Here is a 26724-nt window from a genome sequence, read left to right as displayed (position 1 = left end):
CATTTCGACGTAAGTGTGCATGCTTTGTACAAACGTGAACAAAAAAAGGTTCAAGGTCATCCAAGTAAGTGTGCATGCTTTGTACAAACGTGAACAAAAAAGGTTCAAGGTCATCCAAGTAAGTGTGCATGCTTTGTAGAAACGTGAACAAAAAAAAGGTTCAAGGTCATCCAAGTAAGTGTGCATGCTTTGTAGAAACGTGAACAAAAAAAGGTTCAAGGTCATCCAAGTAAGTGTGCATGCTTTGTAGAAACGTGAACAAAAAAAAAGGTTCAAGGTCATCCAAGTAAATTCGACTAGTAAGAAGAAACCACTTGACTAGATTTACATTTAGAAGGTGATCAAATGTTTTGTTGTGATGTTTGTGAAAAATCAAGTGAATTTAACATAATCATCACAACTTCACTGCAATTCCTTCTTTGTCTGAAATATTGACACATACTTCGCCATTGAAAAAAAGTGCTTGTACTTTTATGTAATAAAACACATCTTCAAATTGAACTTCATTATCTGTTCAGTGGCCGCCATTTTACAAAAATAAATATTTAAAACAATTATAATAATATATTTTCTCATTTAAATTCTTGCTACCAGTTTGATGTTATTGACGTCAAGTCCCATCTAGATAAAAATAAATAGAAGATAAAATAACATTGCCCAGTGTAAAGATTTTTCCCCCACTAAAAACTATTGGGGGAAAAAAGTCTCGGACATGAAGTTACAAACTTTTTTGTTTTGTACGAATGATAAATAAAAAGGTTCTAAATAGTCACTTCTTTTGAGAAACATAATAAACGCAATAGTGAATTTGACAGCCTATGACTCTTTTAAAACGAGAATAGACCAAAAATAAAGTTTAACTTCACTACAAACCAGATTTTAAAAATTCAAGTGTGTAACTATAAGTAGACTTATCCTTGTCTAGGTCATTGCTAGATCTTAACAAAAGAATACACGTGTATCAAGTTGATACATAGGACAAGAATAATACCTTTCTTTTTTAAAGACGAACAGTACTCGGTTATAATTGTGTAAATTTTAAATTATATATATATATATATATATATATATATATATATATATATATATATATATATATATATATATATATATATATAATATTATATATATATATAATCACACAAATCAACGAATGTTCAACCTCATATTTTAACTCCTAGATCTATGTATTAAGATTCAAATACTCAATGTAAAGGGCGAGTACGTTTTTATTTGTATTCTATTTATAGAGTATAGAGTCACTTTAACTTCAAGTTTCACCTCCACTGAATATTTACAACACACCTCCACCTGATTCCTCACCCTTCCCACGTCTACAGTATTAAATTAAGTTGTCTTAAAGTTTACCTGGATCACATTTAGTTTCCTCACAGGCAGACCGTATCTAAGGAGTGATTGCGTTCTCCTATTAACACCTGATGTCCTTGAACTTGAAGGAAAAAAAAAACTTAGATCTAGATCTGCTGCTTATTAGAAGAATATCAGAAATATCATTACAGTCTTGTTTACTTCTAACGTACGTCTAGCAGGGTTTTGACAAAAATATATAATATTTCTTATTATTTTCTCTGAAGTAAATAAAAAAGTTCAGTGAAAACATTTTGAGTGTTAGTATCAGAAGTAAACACCTAACATCATTGTTTTTCGTTTATAATCACAGACCTATATCCTAGTCATTGCCTTTCGTTTATAATCACAGACCTATATCCTAGTCATTGCCTTTCGTTTATAATCACAGACCTATATCCTAGTCATTGCCTTTCGTTTATAATCACAGATCTATATCCTAGTCATTGCCTTTAGGTTATAGTCACAGACATGGGCGAAGCCAGGATTTTTTTTCGGGGGGGGGGGTGTTAGGGCAGATTCCCCCCCCCCCCCCCGCGGAAAGAAATTATATATATATGTGTGTGTGTGTGTGTTTAACATAATTAATCTTTATTAAATTCTGACCCTTTCGGAAGACGCTTATTGTGCCCTAGAATAGGTTCTTCCTGGAATTAGTGGAAAACTTGTAGACTCCCCACCCTTGCTAGCAAGGGGGTCTGGGGGAGCGCTGCGCGGGGCGAAGCACTATTTCTGGTATTGAAAGCCAACAAAATGCATATTCTGAGGTATCTACAGTGCATTATCTTGTTATTAAAAAGTTTTATTTCAAAGACCCAATGTGCTATTCTCACTGACTTAGACCCTCTCGCGCCGTTCGGCGCATTTTCCGCAAGCTGTTTCCGCAACTCTTATTATGCGTAATTCATTTTGTCGGAGAACATGTCCCGCAAAACTTCATGCGACGCTCTGTCACAACCTTACTAAGGGTTCGACTCCCATATGATTTCTTTGATTTAGACCCGAACTCTATAACTGACTCCTAAAATCTGTCTTAGCCATCTTTGTTGAGACACATTTAATGATTTTCAATTTCGGCAGAAGACTATTCACACTTTATTAATGGAGCCCAGCCACTGGTAGAAATTTGTAACCTCTCTTGACTACACTCTTGGAATTACATGCCTGTATTTCGCTTTAGATTTTATATCGAAAAGGAAAGTTTTATCGTCAAAATCATCTATTGAGGGGTTTTAAACTAAAAAAATCTCTGGATTTTTTATTTTTTTTAAATTCCAAACCCCATTTAGCTACGGTCATAGAATTTGGTGACTGAAGTTTGCTTTAAAATAATATTGAAGAGAGAGATTTTCAACTCAAAACTCTCTGTAGGGGAATTTGAAACTCAAAACCATCTGAAGGGGTTTTAAATGTTTAAAAAAGCCATCTGGAGGAGGGGGAATTAAACTCAAAACCCCTCATTAGCTTAGTTACGCTCAAAGAATTTTAGTGTGTAATTTGCTTTTTTTTATATTGAAGAGGTATTTTTTAGCATCAAAACCCTCTAAAGGGGGATTTAAACTCAAACCCCCCTTTGGCTACGCTCATAACATTTTGAGTGCGTAATTTGCACTCAAAACCCCTCATTAGCTTAGCTACGCTCATAGATTTTACAGTGTGTAATTTGCTTTTTTTTTATATTGAAGAGGTATTTTTTTAGCATCAGAACCCTCTGAAGGGGGATTTAAACTCAAACCCCCCTTTGGCTACGCTCATAACATTTTGAGTGCGTAATTTGCTTTTTTTTTTTAATATTGAAGAGGTATTTTTCAGCTTCAAACCCCGCTGGCAGGGGGTTTTAAACTGAAAACCCCTTTGGCTACGCTCATAGATTTTACAGTGTGTAATTTTTTTATATTGAAGAGGTACTTTTTAGCTTCAAACCCCAACTGGAGGGGGTGGGGGTTAAACTCAAAACCCCTTTGGCTACGCTCATAGAGTGGGTTTATCATATTTTTTGGAGGCGGTTTTAAAGTCAAAATCTTCCTTACCTGTTTTTTTGCAATTTGGGGATTGTCGTTTGCATTTTTTTTAGTTTTGTTTATAGAAGAGGGAGATTTAACTGCAAAACCCCTGGAAGGGGGTTTAAAACTCAAAACCCCTGTAGGGGGTTTTAAACTCAAAACCCCTGGTAGGGAGTTTTAAACTCAAAACCCTTGGTAGGGGGGTTTAAACTCAAAACCCCTGGTAGGGGGGTTTAAACTCAAAACCCCCTGGTAAAGGGATTTTTATCTCAAAACCCCCTGATAGTTTTTTTCTTGACTCAAAACCCTCTGGTAGGGGTTTTAAACTCAAAACCCCCTGGTAGAGGGTTTTTAACTCAAAACACCCTCGGCTGTGCTGTGGTAAGTGATGATTTAGTATTAAAATCTCACCTAAAATAAACAAAATGAAAGCAAAAAATCAGTCACTGAATTCCGTTCCCCATCCCCTTGCGGGGGGGGGGGGTGAGGGGGGGTTTTAACCCCAGACCCCCCTGGCTACGCCCATGATCACAGACCTATATCCTAGTCATTGCCTTTCGTTTATAATCACAGACCTATATCCTAGTCATTGCCTTTCGTTTATAATCACAGACCTATATCCTAGTCATTGCCTTTTGCTTATAATCACAGACCTATATCCTAGTCATTGTCTTTCGTTGATAATCACAGACCTATATCCTAGTCATTGCCTTTTGCTTACAATCACTTACCTATATCCTACTTATTGTCTTTCGTTGATAATCACAGACCTATATCCTAGTCATTGCCTTTTGCTTATAATCACAGACCTATATCCTACTTATTGTCTTTTGCTTATAATCACAGACCTATATCCTACTTGTCTTTTGGTTATAATCACTGACCTATATCCTACTTATTGTCTTTCGTTTACAATCACAGACCTATATCCTAGTCATTGCCTTTTGCTTATAATCACAGACCTATATCCTACTTATTGCCTTTTGCTTATAACCACAGACCTATATCCTACTTATTGTCTTTTGGTTATAATCGCTGACCTATATCCAAGTCATTGCCTTTCGGTTATAATCACTGACCTATATCCTAGTATATCTTCACTGGAGCCGATGCCAACTTTCTAATAAAAAATATAATAAAGGAGCATCACAGTATTAATACACATATACTAGCAGGGCCGCCGCTGCCTATTGTGTAATGTGTGCATTGCACGCAGGCGGCCGACTTTAGGGGGCGGCCAAATCATTATTCGAAGGTGTCCACTGTTCTGAGGTCCTCCATAAAGGTGTGTCGCCAAGTAATACGAGGACGTCCCTGTTTGCGCTTTCCTCGTATTGGCTTCCATGTTATCGCAACTCTTGGTGTCAGTAATTCATTTTGACGTAGAACATGTCCCGCCAACCTCATGCGACGCTCAGTCACAACATTACTAAGTGTTTGACTCCCAGTTCGGCATAGGATTTCCTTGTTTGAGACCCGATCTGTGTAACTGACTCCCAAAATCCGTCTCAGCCATCTCTGTTGAGCTGCATTTAGTCTTTTCTCAATTTTGACAGAAACACTGCCTAAATATGTCTTATTTCTAATCATTGTTTAAGTGACTTGTACTTTGAATTATTTACTTTGTTTTAAACTCAAACAAAAATTTCAGCGATGAGTTTCTTCATTTGTTGGATAAATTTGTAGGCACCTCTAAATTAGTGTATAATTGTGGATACATCTCTCCAAAACTACAATCGTGATAATTATTATGAAAGTGTACGGAACGTTGACAAAGTTCTACTGTCAATAGCTTTTGTATTTGGACCTTTTTTTTTTTTAGTTTTGATTGTGCTTTAACGTGCAATAACAACCAAGCTAACATACCCACGCACAGACCACGTAACACCTTTGAGTTATCGAGAGTATATACATCATGACTAATTATACTATTCATTGTAATATACCTGCCGCAGCTCATCAGTTCTAACCGTCGCCAATACAGGAGCAGAAGTTAGTAGCCAGAACGTGCTCACTTTGAGCAAGATGGATTTAAAAAATGGATTTAAATCAAAGGCCACTTTTGGCAAAACGTCCAGCTCAGTCTTAATGGATTTTTTTGTAGAGGAAAAAAAAAGGGGGGGGGCATTTTAAATTTCGCACGCAGACGGCCACAACCCTGGCGGCGGCCCTGTATACTAGCATTACCCACCAGCTAAGCCCGTTGATTGGATCCCAAGCTATATATTGTTTATTTTCACTTGGATCTCCCCCCTCCTCCCTTTTGTTTTTCTTGCTTATAACTTGAACCGGGACATTCGAATATCTCTCCCCTCCCCCAAACTCTCTACCTTAACAAATCGTCTAATTCACACCATCTGACTATTCTTCTGCTTTTCAGATTTTATTTGAAATATTTGATATTTTTTCGCCTGGGACTTTTTTAATGTGTACATCCTGCAAATCGTAATACTTTGGCCGTACCTCTTTATTTGTTCCACACTTTTAATAAAACTTTTCCCTTTTAGCAATACCCAATCTGGCCAGTCTCTTTTAGTACGTACTACGTAGTATTGGAACGGGCCCGCGCCCTCCCAAACACACCTACTTGGGGACCTAACGATTCCATTTCACGCCCTCTCCACTCTTTTCATTCCGCTCCCTCCCAAACATACCTACTTGGGGACCTAACGTTTGGTGAAATAGTTACTATTTGTTTATGTTTGTGTAACGTCGTGAGAATGTGTTCACAACATTGATTTAGTGTGTTACTGTCCAAGTCTCTTTCGTCAGTTCATGTGTCGTTCTAGTTTAATAAAGCCTTGTTTTAGGTTACTCTTCAGTGTTCCTTTATTTCTTATTACAATTTATTAAACTAGAAATTTTCAATTCCATGGATCTATGTGCCTCACGTATCTTTTTTGGATTTTCGTTCAACACTATTCTCAGTCTGTAAGTAAAAGTAGTAATACAAATGGAACGTCTATTTAGGCCAAAAGAGCTGGACATAGAGCCTAGCTCGCCATCGGCTGCCGAGAAGTGGCTGCACTGGCTCAGAACATTTGAGAATTTCATCTCCTCAGTCTCTCACTGCGAGATTGACAAAAAGAAATTACTGGAAAATTCTTCGAGCGTATTTCAGTACATAAGTGAGTGTACCACGTTCGATGAATCAATCAAAGTTCTACAAAATGTCTACGTGAAGCCTAAAAGCGAAATTTTTGCACGGCACATGATAACTCTTTGTCGACAAGAGAACGGACAAACCGTTGACTCCTTCCTACTTAAGCTTAAAAGTATGGCCAAAGACTGTGACTTCAAAGCTGTCACCGCTGAAGAACACAGAGATATCTTCGTAAGAGACGCCTTCATTACTGGACTGGCTTCAAACAGCATAAGGCTGCGACTCTTAGAGAAATCTACTCTAACTCTACAGTGCGCCTATGAAGAGGCAAGACAACTCGAATATGCCCATAACCATGCCATGGCGTATAACATCCACTCTGAAACTCCCTGTGGAGCTAGCGCCGACGAGGAGAGCCTTTCTCCAACGACAAAAGTAGAACACGAGGTGAGTGCGGCGACTAGTAAAAGATGTTTCTTTTGTGGAAACAGCCCACATCAACGCTTTAGATGTCCGGCCCGTGACGCTACATGCAACCTGTGCGGTAAGAGGGGCCATTTCCAGAAAGTCTGTAGATCGACCAGACAGACACTCAAATCTATAACCTCAGCCATAGTGAAAGCAGATGATGAGACGTCTCGGACTACAACCGTTGGATCTTCCTGGGCATCGACACCAGCGTCCGGTCTTACTAAATCTACTATTTCAATACTCGTCAATGGAGTACCATTGAAGGCTCTCGTAGATACGGGGAGCAGTGAAAGCTATATATCTTCTTCAATTGCTAAAAGGTACAAATGGAAATTAGAAACGTCCAGAAACAGAATCTACATGGCCTCTACACATCTTTCTCGCACTACTCACGGCCATATTTTCGCTAAAATAAAGTACAAAGATGAACAATATGAAAGTGTTAAGCTCTCACTACTAGATGGACTAGTATCTGATGTAATCTTAGGGCTAGATTTCATCAGCCAGCACGAAAAACTGATGATCCCATTTGAAGGAAAACGAAGCACTCTCCAGGTCTGTACGCTGAAAGCTGCACGAGTTGAAGCCCCTCGCCTCTTCACTAATCTGGCTCCTAACTGCCATCCCATAGCCACTAAATCTAGAAAATATTCTATGCCTGACTCCAAATTCATTCAAACTGAAATCAAGAGACTTCTATCTGACAAAATTATTGAGCCTTCCACGTCCCCGTGGCGAGCCCAGATAATTGTAACAACGAATGAAAGGCACAAAAAGAGAATGGTTATCGACTATAGCCAAACCATCAATCGATTCACTTACCTCGACGCGTATCCCGTGCCAAAAGTTGATGAACTGGTGCAGGAAATATCTAAATACTCAATGTACAGTACATTTGACCTCAAAAGCGCTTACCACCAGATACCTATCAGGGATGATGAAAAGCAGTACACGGCGTTCGAGGCTGGCGGAAAGCTTTATCAGTTTTGCCGCATTCCTTTTGGAGTGACAAACGGATTTCAAAGGACGATCAACACAATAATTGAGGAGGCAGGGCTACAGGACACGTTCGCTTACGTGGATAACGTTACCATCTGCGGACTTGACTCCATTAGCCACGACCAGAATCTACAGAGATTTCTCAATGCCGCTAAAAAGTACGGTATCACCTTCAACAATGATGAAAGTGCTATTGCGACTAATAAAGTATGCCTCATAGGCTACGAAATCTCACAAGGGCAATTAAGACCAGACCCCGAAAGATTTCAAGCATTGAGAAACCTACCTCCACCACAAGACATGAAATCACAAAAGCGGGTGATTGGACTACTGTCCTATTATTCTCAATGGATCCCAAATTTCTCCAACAAGATCCATTTATTGGTGAACAACAAAGCCTTTCCTCCCCTGAACAAGTACAACAAGCTTTTAAACAGCTAAAACACGAACTTGAAAACGCTGCTGTGTCGACGATAGACTACAATCGACCGCTAACAGTCGAAACAGATGCCTCTGACATCGCGATTGCCGCCACTCTTAATCAAGACGGCCGTCCTGTCGCCTTCTTTTCAAGAACACTCACTAATAGTGAACGCAGACACTCAGCAGTGGAAAAGGAAGCATACGCTATCGTAGAAGCCCTGAGAAAATGGCAACATTACCTTATCAGTAGACCCTTCACATTGGTTACAGATCAACGCTCAGTGTCTTTTATGTTTGACCAGCAGAACAAGGGCAAGATCAAAAACGAAAAGATTCAAAGATGGCGACTGGAGCTTAATTGTTTCCAATATGACGTCGTATATCGACCCGGGAAACAAAACGCTGCGGCGGATACCTTTTCAAGGAACCACTTTGCGTCAGCAATGACTGGAGAAGACCTCAAACTGTTACACAACAACCTCTGTCACCCAGGGGTCACGAGACTCCTCCATTTCGTTCGGACTAAGAACTTACCTTTTTCCTGCGAGGACGTCCGCAAAGTGGTAAACCAATGTAAAACTTACGCTGAACTGAAGCCTAGATTCTTCAAACAGTTTTCAGGCACCCTCATCAAGGCTACCCAACCATTTCAGAGAGTAAGCATTGATTTTAAGGGGCCACTCCCATCTGCTACTCACAACAAATACTTATTAACAATGGTGGATGAGTACTCGCGCTTCCCATTTGCCTACCCATGTCCCGATATGTCCTCATCTACTGTCATAAAGTGTTTAAATCAGCTGTTTTCCTTAGTTGGGATGCCAGAGTACGTCCATTCTGACAGAGGTACGTCCTTTATGTCGAGGGAGGTGCAATCCTTTCTGCACGAGAGGGGAATAGCTACAAGTAGAACAACAGCTTTTAATCCTTCAGGCAACGGACAAATTGAACGACTAAACAAAACTCTATGGAACGCTGTTACTTTAGCACTGAAAGACCTCGATCTCCCGATCTCAAGATGGGAGCTTGTCTTGAACCAGGCCCTATACTCGATTAGATCATTACTATCTACGGCAACAAACGAAACTCCACATGAGAGAGTTTTCCGGTTCAACCGGAAATCCTCCTTCGGGATATCTATCCCCACTTGGCTATCTAGCCCAGGTCGAGTGTTGCTGAGAAGAGAGAACCGATCTTCAAAGTATGATCCTCTCTCGGAGGAAGTCGAATTGCTGATGTGTAACCCCCAATATGCCGTCGTACGGTTGCCCAGCGGTAAAGAGGAGACGGTCTCTCTAAGACGCTTGGCTCCCACCCCCTCCCCATCCACAACAAGTGAACCTTCGTTCTTCCCTCAGAGTGAGGATAATGAATATCCTCCAGAAACTCCAAACACGGAAGTACCAGCCAACACCCCTACGGTGATACAAGAAAGGAAAGAACCCCTGGTAGGCTCTGAGGACCTCCGAGCGCTTCCTCTTGAAAATACCCCACTTGACGCTCAGGAACTCACTAGTGACTCCCAAACTGTAGAACAGGATAGTCAACCCCGTTACAACTTAAGAGAGAGAAGAACCAGACCAAACTATAGAGTCTAGAGTTGTTTCTTTATTGCACTACCTATGTTCTACATAAACTGGCATTGTTTATCTCTGGCTACTGATACTAGAGTTTACTTTTCACTTACTTACGTACATGTCTACTTACTACACTATTTGTTAATATTTAAAACAGAAACTAGTAATTGTTTATAATTCATACAACAGATACTGGTTTTTAGGTTTCTTTGTATCACCATTTATTAATGTTTACAAGAGAAATTAATATTTCGACACTGTTTATTGATCTATTGTATTACATGCACTGGCATTCTCTTTTTATTTATGCTATTGGCCTACTATATTACTATACTTGCTATTTTAATTCTAGGCGGGGTGAATGTGGTGAAATAGTTACTATTTGTTTATGTTTGTGTAACGTCGTGAGAATGTGTTCACAACATTGATCTAGTGTGCTACAGCCCAAGTCTCTTTCGTCAGTTCATGTGTCGTTCTAGTTTAATAAAGCCTTGTTTTAGGTTACTCTTCAGTGTTCCTTTATTTCTTATTACATAACGATTCCATTTCACGCCCTCTCCACTCTTTTCATTCCGCGCCCTGCCAAACACACCTACCTGGGGACCTAACGATTCCATTTCACGCCCTCTCCACTCTTTTCATTCCGCTCCCTCCCAAACACACCTACTTGGGGACCTAACGATTCCATTTCACGCCCTCTCCACTCTTTTCATTCCGCGCCCTGCCAAACACACCTACTTGGGGACCTAACGATTCCATTTCACGCCCTCTCCACTCTTTTCATTCCGCGCCCTGTCCTCCTTCAAAACTTGAATTTTGTCATTTGGTAGATCTCATTGGCAGAGCCAGCTTTATAGCGCTACCCCTCCCCAGCATCTAATTTGTTACCCGTGAATTCTATTACCGGTGTCACTTATGCCCCCACATCCCTTTATTCACGCTACGCCTTAGAACATAGTTCTATAGACATTCTCTGAGCATCCATCGAATGTTCAGCTCTTTATCGAAATATCCCTCCCCCCCCCCCACTCAGTTTAACTCTCATAATTTTGGTCCATGATTTATAGTTTGTTACGTTTAATTACAACGGCCCTTACATCCTGCTCCAACACAAAACGCCAACTTCTGGCCTAAGAATTAAAGCATCACATTTCTAGCTTTCCCCATCACCGCCCTAAAAATAAATTATTAGCTAATAATTCTTTTCCTAAAGATACACATAAACTGTCAAATTACTAAAAAAATCGATAGAACCGTTTCAGAGAACGTGTCCGACCAGGGTATTTTATTTTTTGACCACCTGAAGAATTTACTAGCTGAATCAATTTTTATTTCTTTTGCAGAAGGTCATTTGAAGCCTGTGAGTGTTGACCTTTGTCGTCATGGCAACCGTCTAGCTCATCGTACTGCTGAATATGAGGTGCCAAACCTGATTCTGAGGAGAGGTCAGATCTTTGACCTTCACATAGAGTTCCAGCGGGAATTCGTCAAAGCCAGTGACAGTATAACACTCAAGTTTGTCACAGGTGAGTGACCAATGACAGTATATAATTCTAATTTCGGACGATGACCAAGCTTTTAAGTTATTTCTGACCAGAGTCTATGTGTATACATGGGTCATTCAACGTTAATTATGACCAGTACATTTCTATAATAGGTACTTCATCATCACATCCCTCTCTCCCTTTCTCTTTCTCTCTTTCTTTCCCTCTCTCTCTCTCTCTCTCTTTCCCTCTCTCTCTCTCTCTCTCTCTTTCCCTCCCCCTCTCTCTCCCTCTTTCCCTCTCTCTCTCTCTCTTTCCCTCTCTCTCTCTTTCCCTCTCTCTCTCTCTTTCCCTCTCTCTCTCTTTCCCTCTCTCTCTCTCTCTTTCCCTCCCCCTCTCTCTCCCTCTTTCCCTCTCTCTCTTTCCCTCTCTCTCTCTCTTTCCCTCTCTCTCTTTCCCTCTCTCTCTCTCTTTCCCTCTCTCTCTCTCTTTCCCTCTCTCTCTTTCCCTCTCTCTCTTTCCCTCTCTCTCTTTCCCTCTCTCTCTCTTTCCCTCTCTCTCTCTCTCTCTTTCCCTCTCTTTCCCTCCCTCTCTCTCTCTCTTTCCCTCTCTCTCTTTCCCTCTCTCTCTCTCTTTCCCTCTCTCTCTCTCTCTCCCTCTCTCTATCTCTCTTTCCCTCTCTCTCTCTCTTTCCCTCTCTCTCTCTTTCCCTCCCTCTCTCTTTCTCTCTCCAGCTAACGAACTCTAGCCAAACTCTCTTGTAGATATTTTTAACTCTACCTGTTCATTAGCATAAAACTCATTCAATTATCTATCAGGCAAGATCACAAAACAAATATAAAAAAGGCAAATGTTATCCCAAAGGATGCTCCGCTCCTACAAATGGCTAAGGTTAATTAAGCACAAAATAATTGAAAATAGACCTGTCCCAAGGAACTGAATCTCAACCCACTTTTCTCCACTTTAATCCCTTGATCATTCTTATTGAAATAAAACATTTTTATTTTCTCTTATTCTCTTTCGTTGAGCTACATGCTTTACAACATATTTAGATCAACGGAATCTATTCCAACACAATAGCAGTAGACTTATCCCATGATACTAAACTTGGAACTAATCCTAACTGTATCATTTGTGTCCGTCTCTAGGCTTGTCTTGGTATGGTTGTCTCTAAGTGTCGCTTTGCTTGTGTCTACCTATTCGTGTGTTTATTGTGTAAGCGTTTGCCTTTGTAATTATATCTCTTGGAATATGCTTTTGCCTAATTGTGTGATATGCGCATGGAAAGTTGCCTCAGTTGTCCCGGGTTCGAACTCGGCTATCCCCTCAGTCTTGTGTGAAGTTTGGGCAAGGATGTAATAACCTTCAATTCTGAAAGAATATCTGAAACATGGTTAAAAAATAAAAATAAATATGTTTGTTGACCACACTTAAGTCAAACAAGCATTAAAAAATACTTTTTAAAATACATAGCTTTTATAAGGGAAATCACGCACAATAACTGCCATATCTCTTTAATCAAGAATTATCTCCTCTTCCTTTTTCTATATAGCCTAAAACAAAATTAATTAATTATCACAAATTGCTTAACTTATTGATTAATGTTTTGATTGATTCATGAATCGTCTTTGACTATGAATAAATGTGAAAAAAAAAATTGATCTGAGAATGTTACATGGGAGTAAAATAATATATAAAGAATCCTCTCAGACAGACGTAGTGAAGTTCTAAAAGTTATGTAAAAAATTAGCAGTGCTTTTAGAATGACATGTCACTAAGAATTACTACCCGCTAATGAAAAGCCATCTGAATATATTGATCTTTGTCTGTTCCCTGTCACGCCGCACTTCTAGTCAAAGTAAACAGTTCTTTACGTAGCAGCACTGGGAGACATTTGTTGACTTGAATCTAGCATCTGGCCAAGGCAAGTAAACAACTTACAAGTCTTGAACTGAGGAGAAGGAAGAATCAAACTCGTGACCTTTTTCATTGTTTATTATAGCCAGGCGGCTGGGTATGGGGGAGCAGTAGTAGGTAGAACATTACATTTGACTCCATGCCAGTTTCGACATCGCTTCGTTTACTATTGTCTGTATCCTTACACAGCACAGTTACGTGGGTTACCCTATTTGCTACGTAAGTTTGACAAAGATTGACTTTGTATAGCACAGGAAAATTGAGCGTGATTGACTAATATTTTGATATTTGTTTGAATTCCACTGACAAATTAATGTTGGAAACAATAGAAGATCGGTCTAAGAGATGTGTCAAAAGATTGATAGATGATTAAAGTAAAAAAAAAAAAAATCTTCATGAATCTCGTAAATCTTGTCTTAGCTATTCTAGCCAGCAGTTTAGATCTTTAAGTTTCAATTGAAACAAGATATTTCGCCCTGGTCGTGTGGTATGCGCTCTGGACTCCGGTCCCGATTGCCCATAGTTCGAACCTTGCCCACCGCCTGCCCCCCCCCCCCGGTCTAGGATGTAATCTTCTAATAAACGTCCTAAACCTAAAATAAACATAACAGGTTCTTGTCCTTGAAATGTACTGTATGTCAGTGTATGTACTTTCTTTAGTACTCCATCTAGGCCTGCACCTGTCACTTCTACAAGCACTTTACCCACGACGTGTGTGTGTGTTTTATATTAACAAGTGCGGGCTAAGCCTCGACTACTTATCATTCATTTCTACGACTCTATTCTTCCCATTGGCATTGCAGAAAACAATCGACTCATTCAGTGAGTCTCTTAAACAAATAGGTCACGAGTGTTTTATTTTAATTGTTCTAAAACTAGAAACAAATAGCGTCGAAATTAAGAAAGAAGAATGTAAAGATGTGTATGTCTTTGCAATGGGTTTATATAAAGGATGGCTGCCTGATGGTGCGGCTTGCGCGCTGGACTGGCGTTCGTATTTTTGTATCGATGGTCCCGGGTTCAAACCCTGCCCGCTCCCATCCCCCGTCGTCCTGCGGGAGGTTTGGACTAGGAAGTAAATTATCTTCAACTCTGAAGGAACATCCGAAACATGTAAAACATTTTACCAAACAAAGAAACAAAAGTAATTAGCAATAGAATCATTATATATTAAGAAACTATAGTTCAAAGTATTCATTGTCTTCGAATTAATGCGTCTGTTACAATCGAGGAATTTCAGTGTCTTCGTGTTCACACTGGCATTCAAGCCAGAAATAAATAAGTGGTTCATTGTGACACTCCGCACTGACACTTTCAATCAAACACCAAGATCACTGCGACCTTCAGTGTACTTCTATCACCATGTATTGTACTTCTACCACCATGAATTGTTCTTGTAACTTAATTTACTGAATTATATGCACATAGGTAATGATCTTGACCCCTCCCCTTTATTAGGAAGCAGACCCACCCAGAGTCGCGGAAGTGTTGTAGCTGTCAACCAGGTCGACAAAGTTCAGGATGGTGTCTGGGGATTTCAAATTGTCAGTGCCAAAGACAAGTAAGTAGATCTATCACATTGGAGAGAGAGAAAAACAAGATTTGGAGATATTTTTTTTTATCTATAGCAGATAATTAGAAATAACTTACAGCTTGGAGCATTCGGTGTAGAGAAAACAGGAAGGGTTGATTAGCTGGGTAATGTAGAAAGTATACGAGATACAGTGACTTTGCAGTACTGAGTATTGTCAAGTAGATTTAGTCTAGTCTACAATTAAATGTCTAAGCACTTTCTCTTACAGCCCAAACTAATTTACATAATTTAGTTGGCAGAGAGAATGTTAATATAGTGTCCTTGACATTGTTTAGAATCAAAATGTTACCGTGAAAATCCCCATTAGAATCAAAGAGAAAAATGAGATTGCAAGAAATAAACAGAGACTGTGAGTGTGAGACACAGAGACTTGACAGCAAAAGTGACTTAGAGCTTAGAGATTAACCAGTGGAGGCCCTGGAGGGATTTTCAAATTTATACCCCACCCTAGCTACGCCACTGATCAAATTAATTATCTCATAACAAAATAGGTTTTCAACAAGATAAATTATGAATGTTTAATTTGCTTTTGTCTGCAAGAATAAAGTAGACTTAGTATTCTAAGATTTTTTATATAAACTTGAGGACTTGAGAAAGAATTAATTATAGAGAAAACGTTTAAATTCAAGTGCAAACAAGTAGTGTGGGAAATTAGGCTGCCATCCATTGGGCCTCTTAATGTCATTACCTTAAGACAAGTAACTTTGAATGGAGATTCTGCAATTTAAAAGTTGTACAATTTAGACACAAAACACTAGGCAGATGTCATGTTTATAGATGTTGACAAAGACGCCCTGCAAGAAATTGATTAGACCTCATTATTAACAATCTGGAATAAGTAGGCTTGTTCCTTGATGAGGGATCATCTTATAACATGCATGAAACTGACTAGTACTAATGTGTACATTGTGACTTATGTGGCTGTTTTGTGTCTCAGGTCTGTGTCACTGCGGGTCAGTTCTGACAGTGATGCTATTGTCGGTAGATATGAGTTATTCATAGACACCATACACCGCGCTGGGGAGGACGCTGAGAAATGGAGGCACAAACATCCTGATGATATTTTCTTGATCTTCAACCCATGGCACTCAGGTAAGAAATTATACTCATTAAGAAAATGTTTTTTTGGGAAAGAGATGAGACACATGCAAGAACCCTAGAGATGAGACACATGTAAGAACCTTTAGGTAAGAGATGAGACCCATGTAAGAACCCTTAGGGAATAGATGAGACACATGTAAGAACCTTTAGGGAAGAGATGAGACACAAGTAAGATCTGGTCATGGAATGAAAAATTGGATAGATCTAGGAAATGACATGAATGCAAGAAGTAAACAAATTATATATATATGTAACACAGAAATGAACTAATTAAGGCAACATACTGTGGAACTAATTTTCATTTCAGAAATGATATGAGAGTAAGAATAACACAGAAATAGTGCAACTGTAAATTATGGCCAAAAAAAATGGGATGCAGTTTAATTTTTCTTTTGTTTGCATGTCTTGGACATTTTCTTGTATTTTTTAGTTGTTTTTTTTTTAATTCCCCTGTTCAATAGGCTTTAGGAAATAAGCCAGTTTTATTTCCTCACCAAAATCTCAAAGCTCCCTGTTTCTTTGATCTCCAGGTGATACAGTGTACCTGCCTGGTGAGCCTGAACGAACTGAGTTTGTCCTCAATGAGACTGGCAGGATATGGCTTGGTGCTGTGGAGAAATATTTTGTCAGGCCATGGAACTATGGCCAGGTGTGCACAAAATTTCAAATGGATCTAGTCTATTTTGGTCTATAATACAAAGAATTAACCCAAAATAATTTTCCCTTGATGTGATGCTATCTGGCCACTTAAAATTTACCCAGAGTGCATAACTGCGGTTCTGTGTTACTTAGCACTTGGGTTTTGTTGTTTTGTTTTTCAGTGCATGTTTGGGTGTTGAAAATGTAGATCTTAAATGACTACTAGATGAAAAAGGTTGAAAGTTTGGGCACAAGTTTTGTAGGGTGTAGAGTCTTTATTATTCTTGTGGTTTATGACCATTTCATTAGAAGTCCATCCTCAAGCCTATAATGTTCAATTCATGTCTTATTATATTTATAGTTTATAAATTTTAAATGCATAACATGTTTTTAGAGTGTTTAATCAGTCATGCAAAATTATAATTCCTCTAGATCTATAACTTCTTAAAATCTTTTAATGAACCCAAATGTTTTGATTGATTTTTTAATAATTTCATCAATATGGGATTCCGTGATAACTTTTCATTTATTATTACACCTAGATATTTTTGAGTTTTTAGTCTGTGTGACTGGTTTACCATGAATAAATAAGTAGGCTACTTTTTATTTATTTATTTTTATTTTTTTTTTAGTCTTAATAATTGGCATTTTTCTTGGTGGAAAGAAATGCTCCAATTCGATTCCCATTTCTGTAATTCATCTAATTTTCTTTGTAAAATGTCTGTAAAATGTCTGTATCTTGGTTTGTTTTTATTGTTTATATATTATGCAGTATACATCACTGAGACATTGGGTTTATATTCCCTGCCTGACCTTTGGTATCTTTAGAGCATACCTACGTTAATGTACTGTTATTAAATGTAATTAAGTAGTAGTCACATTTTAATTAGATCCCATTATATTACAGTTTGAATATGTGTGCCTTATTGCTGCTATTTCTATACTTGACCGCTCAGAGTTAGCAGACAGAGCTAGAGGTAACCCAGCCCTGGTTACCAGAACTATATGCAGAGCAGTAAGCCATTGTTTTGTTTTTTAAACTCTCATAGAGCTTAAGTCTATAATTATTAACTTGAAATATCTCTAGGACATTGGCACATTTTTATAAATAACCTTTCTCTTTGTAATTTGATTCCAATTTTTTTCTAAAATCGATTAATTTAATTTAAGATGTAAAACTTTAGTAAATGTTTAGACTTTTTTTCTGTAGCATTAGTCATGAATCAATCATTTATGTTCAAAATTTCCAGGTGCACCACAGACTTTCTTTCTGCCAATGAGCTTCTCCTGGTCCTAAAATTGTTGCTCTATTAAGTTTGTATATTTTATGACTAATAAGTTAATGCTTGCTTAGTCTATCATTAATATTCTCTACGTTTTCCTCAGATCAACTATACTGAAAGTAATGGTGGAGTCATCCAAGCCAGTTGGTCAGGTAAATATGATGATGCAGTGGCACCCTTTGCCTGGACAGGAAGTCCTTCCATCCTTGAAGAATTCCTCAAGAAGAGAAAAGGTGTCAAGTATGGTCAGTGCTGGACAATGGCTGCAGTCACTACAACATGTAAGTTGGTCACATTCCTTTTCTGTTTTTCACAATACACAAATTCTCAATTAGACAATTTAAAGTTTGTAAGTCTTGCTTAATATTGACAGTGCTAGACATAACTAATGTGCATAGGAAAAGCATGGTTTCTTTCAAAAGGTGTTGTAAATCTCAAAACTGTGTTTTAATCTTGTGTCACCAGTGTTGAGAGCTCTTGGAATCCCATCCCGTTGTGTGACATGCTACAGAGCAGTTCATGACAGTGACTACAGTGGTGCTGTTAATACCCACTGGTCCCAAGATCTGAGGCCAAAAACAGACATGGATGATGCCATCTGGTCAGTAGCTTCACCACTGTCATCAATTCCCTGCATACAATAACATTGAAATTATTTGATTTAAAATTCAAGACATTTTTTAATACACTAAAACCATGCTTCTTTCTTTCATTTGTTTTCTTCTTACTTACTTTTTATCCCTGATAGGAATTTTCATGTTTGGAATGAAGCTTGGCTTTCTAGATTTGACCTTCCTGAGGGCTATGGAGGATGGCAGGCTTTGGATCCAACACCAATGGATTGTAGTGAAGGTTGGACTATTTGTTTTGATGTGTGTTAATCAAATATTTAATTTATCTGTGGTGCAACAGGGGTTGGGAGGGGGAAGAGTTTAAATTGACCACCTCAGAAGAAAATGGCTGTGTGTGAGATAGATGTGCTGAAATATGTAGCTCAGAGCTGGTTCATTTTCACCTCCTAACTCACCTATATTTTTGCTAAGCTCCTATCTGTCTCTGTCTGTCTGGTACAAATTGTGTGTACACATTATTACTTGTACTTCCTATTCTCAAATCAAGTTGAAACTTTGCATATTCATTCATTGTCCCTAACAATACATGAATCCATTAACAAATCTACCATAATCATAATTAATTAATTCTGTTTTATATAGAGACTAGCTAAAGGGAGATAAGCCTTGTGTAGAGAATTATATTGTCGCCTAAAAATTTGAAACTTACAACAGATAACTATAAAACCTTTTTTTCATAAGCACTAGTCTAGCTATGTGGCTAGTATGATGATTACCCTTTTTTGACTAATTATGACAACTTTATACTTCTGATTGTGTTTACAAAATAGTGCTTAATTTTCCTTTGTGTATATATAATGGCATAAACAGCATCACTTGCCATGGAAATATAAAATGACTAAAATACACTGAAGAAACTTCTATATTCTGTTTTTTCTTTCTGTTAATGAACTCCTTCAAGACATTAATTCAATAATTCACAATACAGCACTACATGACATATTTTTACTAAACCAAATAATAAATCCACAACATATTATAATAGCACTTCAATCTATTGATAAAACTAAACAACTGAGCTTTTCTATCTTCTTAACTTAAACTTTACTTTCACAAAGAATTGACTTTAAAGATATAAAATACTCAAAGATTCGTTACAACTTATGGACCCTTAACAAGTCTAGGAACTACAACAGTTTAAGGACCTTGACTTACTCACTTTCCCCCAATTTATACCTTTTTAAATTGTCTTTTCTAGAATCCTAGAAATTTTTTGTTCCAAATATTTCTCTTAGTTATAACCTTCTAGAAACAGATGTTTGCGACTTTTTTCCTGACCTCTTTCTCTGATTGGTTAATTATAATTAAAATATGCTTACTCCTGTGAATCGCTTTTGACCTAACCTTTTCTAGAAAGAAGTAGAATGAGGTCACAGTATCAATTCATGACTGCTATTGTGTCAGCCTTTCATCAAGGAGGCTTGAGCCCTTCCGTTTGAGTTCAAGTCCAGCAACTTTTTTTTAAAAATGCTTTTGAAAAGCCAGCAAGGAAATTTTCTTCCATATATCCCCTCCTTCCCCCCACCCCTTTTCCCACAACTGGTCCACACAACTGATTGGACCATAGCGCATTGAGCTAAACAAAAACAATTGGTAAAAATATGTCCGATTGCACACATTTATTAGTGTTATTCTAGGAAATTAATTACATGATTGAGTCAAAATAATTGACACAATAACACTTAATATAAGCTTTGTTTTTATAAAAGTAGTTTTTATATTATACTTGTTATTATTATTTAATTACTATTGTAGCTTTTTATTATTATATACAATGAACAATGTAATTGTGTCAATAACCAAAACGAATGCTCGCTTTAAAAAATGTATTTCTCTGTAAACCAATTCACTATGATAAATGGAATCCTCATATTGATGAAACTATCAAAAAATCAAACAAAGCATTAGGGTTTATTAAAAGAAATTTATATAAATCAAATAAGAACATAAAACTAAAATGTTATTTAACCTTGGTTAGGCCAATAATAGAATATGCATCCTCAACTCATGAAAACATTAAGAAACTGGAACAGACACAAAATAAAGCAGTGAGATTCATAACAAAGGAATATTCACATTTGATTAGAGTAACATCTTTAGTAAAATCACTAAATTTAGAAAACCTTCAGGACAGAAGACTCAAAAAGTAGCAATTATACATAAAACACTGAACCATAATCTTCAAATACAAAAACAAAATTTAATAAAATACTCAGAAAGACTCAAAGATAATGGCACATTCCTCGTCCCATATGCTAGGACAAATTTGTACAAATGCTCCTTCTTCCCTAGCGCTATAAGAGCATGGAATGGGTTGCCTGAGCTTGCCAGGAAAACCATTGACTTGACAGAATTTAAGTCATTGGTTAATATGCATGACTGAATGCATGATGCTTTGGACCGTAATCATCTTCTTTTTTTGAAGTAACGTCTGTATTATATAAGATAAGAAGATAAGATTCCTTTTAGTCTTTTCATTCTCTTCAGTCTTTGGAGTTTTGATATGAGACTGTCTGTCCTTTAGTTTGTCTGTCCATTCGATAAGTCCTTTCTCCATTCTTTAATGTTATGTCTGTCCTTTTGTTTTTCCATTTCTTGCTTGTCTTGATATGATGCATTTAATTTAATTGTATTTTTTTTTCTCTGTAGGAGTAGTGACATGTGGACCTTCCCCTGTTATGGCAATTCTTAAAGGAGATCTCTATCTTGGATTTGAAACAAAGTATCTTTTTGCTGAACTTCATGGTGGTCGTGTCCACTGGCAAGTAGATGCTGATGGAAATATGGAGCCATTCATGGGAGGGCGTAGCGTTGGGGGTGCCATCAGCACCAAATGTGTGGGCACCATTTCCAGAGATGACTTGACCTACAAATATAAGTATTTAGAAGGTATGGTGAAGTCTTTTTCTTTTTTGTTCAGCTTCAGTTAGCAAAAGAAGTGCCCAAAAAAATTGGCCTAGAAAATGGCAAGATGATAAAAAAAAAATTTTTATTTTATTTTTCAACTTCATAGAACTACCTGATTTTAATCATTATGAGAATAATTTGTAAGTGTTTAATAGTATTTTAATTCATATTTATAAAACATATCAATGAATATTTCTTTACCAGGAAGTAAAGAAGAAGCTCAAGTTTTAGAAAAAGCTGGCAAACTATGTTACAGAAAAGCTCCAGTTTTGAAAAGGGTAGCAAGAGAAGATGTTATTTTTACTCTGGAAGGTGGTCCAGAAAAAGGTGGAGATATCAGAGCTATTTTACGGGCAAAAAATTCTGGTACAGAAGGACGAATTGTTGATGTGTATATGGCAGCGTTGTCTACATTTTATACTGGTGTCACAGCAACAGAAGTCAAGAAAGTTGTGACATCTCTAGTGATAGAGCCAAAAACAGGTGAGAGAAACTTTTCAAACTTCCTCAAAGTTTTTGTTTCTTCATAGAAGAGTTACTTGGTCTTGATATTTGTGTAATGATATGATGCCTTATTCTTAATTTTCCACCTTTCTGAAAGCTTTTTGATGTCATTTCAAACTAAATAATTAGTGCTCAGCAATATTTAGGTTTAGAAGTGACTTGTTTGTTGTGTGAAATGTTTGATTCAGCTCAGTCTCTGAAATAAAACCTTTAGAAGGTTTGAATATACATAGTTACTGTAGAGTTTAGACCTAGATCTGGCATTTCTCTGCTGTGCATATTTAAACAATATCACTGTAATAGATAAAAGCATGAATGTATCTTATGAAAAGTATCATAGAGAGAACACAGTAGTAAGTTCTTGTGTATTTCTAAGTTAACCAGCAAGTTGATTTTGTGGTGACTTTAATCCAAGGCCTAGGATTGCTCAATGATAAAGAGAGATTAAACAATATAATTAGAACTAATGAATCTGATGAACTATCAGAATGCTTGATGTTGCATTCTTTTTTTTTTGGGGGGGGGGGGTGGGGGGGGACTTTTCACATTTGGTCAATGTTTAGACTTCAATGAAATAAAATGGAAAGATGGTGAAATCAATAGGGTTAAATAGAAAGATAAGTCTATGAAATGAAATGTAAAGATGGTGAAATCAATGAAATGTAAAGATTGTCAAACAAATGAAATGAAAAGATTGTCAAACTAATGAAATGGAAAGATTTTCAAACCAATGAAATAAAATGGAAAGATGGTGAAATCAATAGGATTAAATAGAAAGAAAGTCTATCAAATTAAATGGAAAGATGGTGAAATCAATGAAATGTAAAGATTGTCAAACAAATGAAATGAAAAGATTGTCAAACAAATGAAATGTAAAGATTGTCAAACAAATGAAATGAAAAGATTGTCAAACTAATGAAATGGAAAGATTTTCAAACGAATAAAATGAAATGGAAAGATTTTCAAACCAATGAAATAATAAAATTTAAACCAATAAAATGGAAAAATGGTCAAATCCTAATAAATGTTACTGTAGTTACTAACAATGTTGTTTTTTTATTTTCCTATCCTAACCAAATTTTAATTGTCTACTTTATTCCTTTATTTTCAAATAGTAGTTTATTTCACATTTAACATATGTTCAAAAGTCTTTAGACTGTACGTATGTTATAAGATTTTGTCTAAATAAAGATTTTTTTTTACCTATAGACACTACCACAGTTCTAGAAATCAAATGTGCAGATTTTATTGAACAGAAACCAACAGATAGTCATGTGACATCATATGTCATGGCCAAAGTCAGAGAAACTGGCCAAAGATATGCTACCGTGCAGACGTACACACTAGATAGACCACACTTAGATATTAAGGTAAGACTTAACATACAAAAGAGTGTTATGTTTTTACAAAGCTCACTCTGTCTGTATGGTAAAAGCCTTCTATACGTTATTTCTCCCACACCCTATCTCGATTAAGCTTAAATTTTGCACAATTATTTCTTTTACCTGACAACACAAGAATCAATATAAAACAAAAATTAACCAATTAATTAATTAACTATTTGTAATTAATAATTTTGTTTGCTATCTTGAGCAAGGGAAAGAAATTGTACTTGACAGATGTGGTGGGAGATGAATTAGTCCCCTTGAAGACTCTTGAGCTGAGACCATAAGGCCTGAACATTAACCTGCAACGTCACAACCTATGGACAGTTTAGACCAATATCTCATTGCCTAGTCACCAGTGTGTACGATGGCTTGAGCCCTGAGTGAAAATTTTTTTATGCATTTAAAAAAAAAAGTTTATGTAAACATTCAACAAGATACCCCCTTCTACCATCATACATATAATTACATGACTGATCCAGACTAATTAATACATTTACACTTAATATAAGCTTTGTTATTGTTGTTTTAAAGTATTTTTTTATGTTTTTTTTTTGCTATTAATAAATTTGATTTATGGATATTTATTTATATATATATATATATATATATATATATATATATATATATATATATATATATATATGTTCATGCTTCTCTAAACCTTTGCAATTAATAATTAAATTTAAAAAAAAATCTTTTATCATTTGAACTAATTATGAGAATTTGTGTAACAATCTTAAGTTTGGTTGTGTTCCTGGCAAAGTCTTGTTGCTAAATGTTGACTTTGTTGTTTTATTACTGAGATTTTCAACTTCTCTTTCTTTTTTTTTTTAAGACTGAAGGTAGAGCAGTAACTGGTCAGAACTTTACAGTAGTAGTAAGAGTGACCAACACTTTGTCTGTCCCTCTAACTAATGGAACTATATCAGTGGATGGCCCTGGACTAGTACGAGCCACTGGTATAAAACTGAAGTAAGTTTAGGACTTAACTGTTTAGTCTGTGGGTCAAATATTATGGAAACACTATTATTCAACATCTCCTATTCCTTGTTGTTTATAATCTTTATCTCGAGGGGAAGGACAGTGCTCTATAGACATAACTTCTGTTTCTAATTATAGTATAAGACATAACTTCTGTTTCTAATTACTGTATAAGACATAACTTCTGTTTCTAATTACTGTATAAGACATAACTTCTGTTTCTAATTATTGTATAAGACATAACTTCTGTTTCTAATTATAGTATAAGACATAACTTCTGTTTCTAATTATAGTATAAGACATAACTTCTGTTTCTAATTATTGTATAATCATTTTACAGACATCCAGTGGAGCCAGGGGAGGAAGTGAGAGAAACTATAACATTGACTGCTAGACGACCTGGAGTTAAGGAAATCATTGCTGTCTTTTACTGTCGACAAATATGCAATGTGGCAGCTGTGGCAGAAATAGATTTTGTCAAAGATGAAAAAAATTAGTTGTATTTATCATTTACTGTTACTTATATTTCATAACTTGCTTTCAGGTTTCATTTAATGTGTTTGTGTTAGTGAAAACAAAAGTTGAAAAGGTCTTTCGAGTACAAGAGAAAGCTCTTACTGATTCAAGTATCAGCTCCATTACTTCAATGAATATAGTAAATTTAAAATGTTTGTTAGTTCAAATAATAAACTGACTCAACTTTAAAATGAGGATCTAAAAATAGTTTATAATGTACTGAGATAAACCTTTATAAAAGAATAAACAATTTGATATGTGTAAAACAGATATTAAACTGAAGAAATTGTGTTGTTGTTTTTTTTTTTCAACATTTTCTCAACTTATTTTGAATATGAAATTAATTTGTGCTCCTTCACTTTGAAAATAACACATGCTTTGCTATTATTTATCAAAGTTGTCATTTAAGAAAATGTGTTTATACATATTTATTTATAGTTTGAACAGAATAAATTGTTTGCTCATGATAAATGTAAAAAAAAAATATTTTTTTGTGAAAATGATGTTGCTTAAATTGCTTTCATTGTTATAACATTGATTTTATATTTAAATTTAGTTTATTTTTATTGATCTAAAAGTTTTAGTGTCAATTAGGAGTGTAGGTTGTACAATTGCATTCTTGCTGGTCAATGGAGGACAAATACTAATGGATAAATTTGTTTTTATTTTACTTTAGATTAATTCAAAGTTCAATGCTAGCATGCTTTGTGTACATGTATTTTTAGACACTTTGTCTAGACTGATCAGGGTTTAACTATTATTCTACTTGCTATGCTTAATTGACAACATATAGAAGCTAAATAGATTTAGTGGGCATTGATATAGTAAGCCTGTTAGAAGAATGTTTCAATCAATCAAAAAGAAATGAGTTGATAGTTTAATAGAATCAGGACTAATTTTCTCACTGTTAATGGACCCTCTCTGACCTACTTATTGTTCCCAGTTTTGTATCATTTATTCTAATAAAATATTTTGTAACGGACATATTGTTTCAGGTATTGTCTAACAGTATTGCAGGTTCTAGTTTGCTTCAAACCTAGATAGTTTCATTTCTGAATTTTTAAATAGAGATATACTTACTAACCTTCCACTGAAACATAGACAAATAGTGTTTAGCTATCTGGGATCATTGTTATAGACAGTAATAGGACAAATCTTTCACACATTTTGCTCACCGTCAATTCATTCACAACAATTCTTTCATCCAACATTTCATTCACCAGTTGTTGGTGAATGAATTGTCTTTGAATGAAATGTCTGTGAACAATTTGTTGTTGAACTGTTTTAGTTACTTCTTGCACATCCTGGATGAACACATCTGTTGTATTCTATCTAGTTAGAGTCATGTCAATAGTTTTGTGAAGACTTTTTCACAAATTTTGGTGTGTGCTTTAAACAAATTTGTGTAAAAATAGATTATAAATCAGACTTGTTTTCAGTCACTGTCAATAGTTTTTAGATAAACATATTTCATTGATGTAAAAATTAAATATAATATATACTCTTAAGAGTTTGAGTTTTTTGACACATCGGCACAATTTAGGCCATGTCATGCCTGTATACTCTTAGGTCTTGTACCTTCTTAGTCACCATGACTACAAGATATTAGCAGAGCACAATGGTCATGAGTGCAGATTAAATCAAAATAAAGTAAATGTTGCCTTAATAAAATTAATTACATAAAACATCTGTATTAGTTACATTGGACATGGTATCTAAGCAGTAAAGTTCTTGGATTCCTAAATGAGGAATCTCTGTGAAGCCTGGGATTTTTATTTTTGGAATTTGTAAGAAACTTATGAGTTCACGCAACTCACATGGGCACCTGACATTA

The 26724-nt window shown here is 36.3% G+C and overlaps 1 protein-coding gene across 4 annotated transcripts in view; it reads left to right on the top strand.

Annotated features, from left to right (window-relative positions):
• The window catches only part of LOC106052955 (protein-glutamine gamma-glutamyltransferase K-like), an 83488-nt gene extending 57090 nt beyond the window's left edge, over positions 1–26398 (top strand). For all 4 annotated transcript variants that reach the window (XM_056035141.1, XM_056035140.1, XM_056035139.1 and 1 more), the window contains 13 exons: positions 11288–11470; positions 14804–14906; positions 15877–16031; positions 16571–16689; positions 17587–17694; positions 18066–18243; positions 18428–18563; positions 18711–18814; positions 21244–21483; positions 21706–21984; positions 23215–23375; positions 24229–24365; positions 24715–26398. In XM_056035141.1, the coding sequence (XP_055891116.1) occupies positions 11288–11470; positions 14804–14906; positions 15877–16031; positions 16571–16689; positions 17587–17694; positions 18066–18243; positions 18428–18563; positions 18711–18814; positions 21244–21483; positions 21706–21984; positions 23215–23375; positions 24229–24365; positions 24715–24871 (2060 nt within the window). In that variant the 3' untranslated portion in view covers positions 24872–26398. The remainder of the gene's footprint in view (positions 1–11287; positions 11471–14803; positions 14907–15876; positions 16032–16570; positions 16690–17586; positions 17695–18065; positions 18244–18427; positions 18564–18710; positions 18815–21243; positions 21484–21705; positions 21985–23214; positions 23376–24228; positions 24366–24714) is intronic.
• The last annotated feature ends 326 nt before the right edge of the window (positions 26399–26724 follow it).

The sequence above is a fragment of the Biomphalaria glabrata genome, chromosome 7 (assembly GCF_947242115.1).
Source record: "Biomphalaria glabrata chromosome 7, xgBioGlab47.1, whole genome shotgun sequence".
Taxonomy (NCBI): Eukaryota; Metazoa; Mollusca; class Gastropoda; family Planorbidae; genus Biomphalaria; species Biomphalaria glabrata.
Note: the sequence above shows the minus strand (reverse complement) of the source record. Positions and strands in the feature narration are given on the sequence as shown.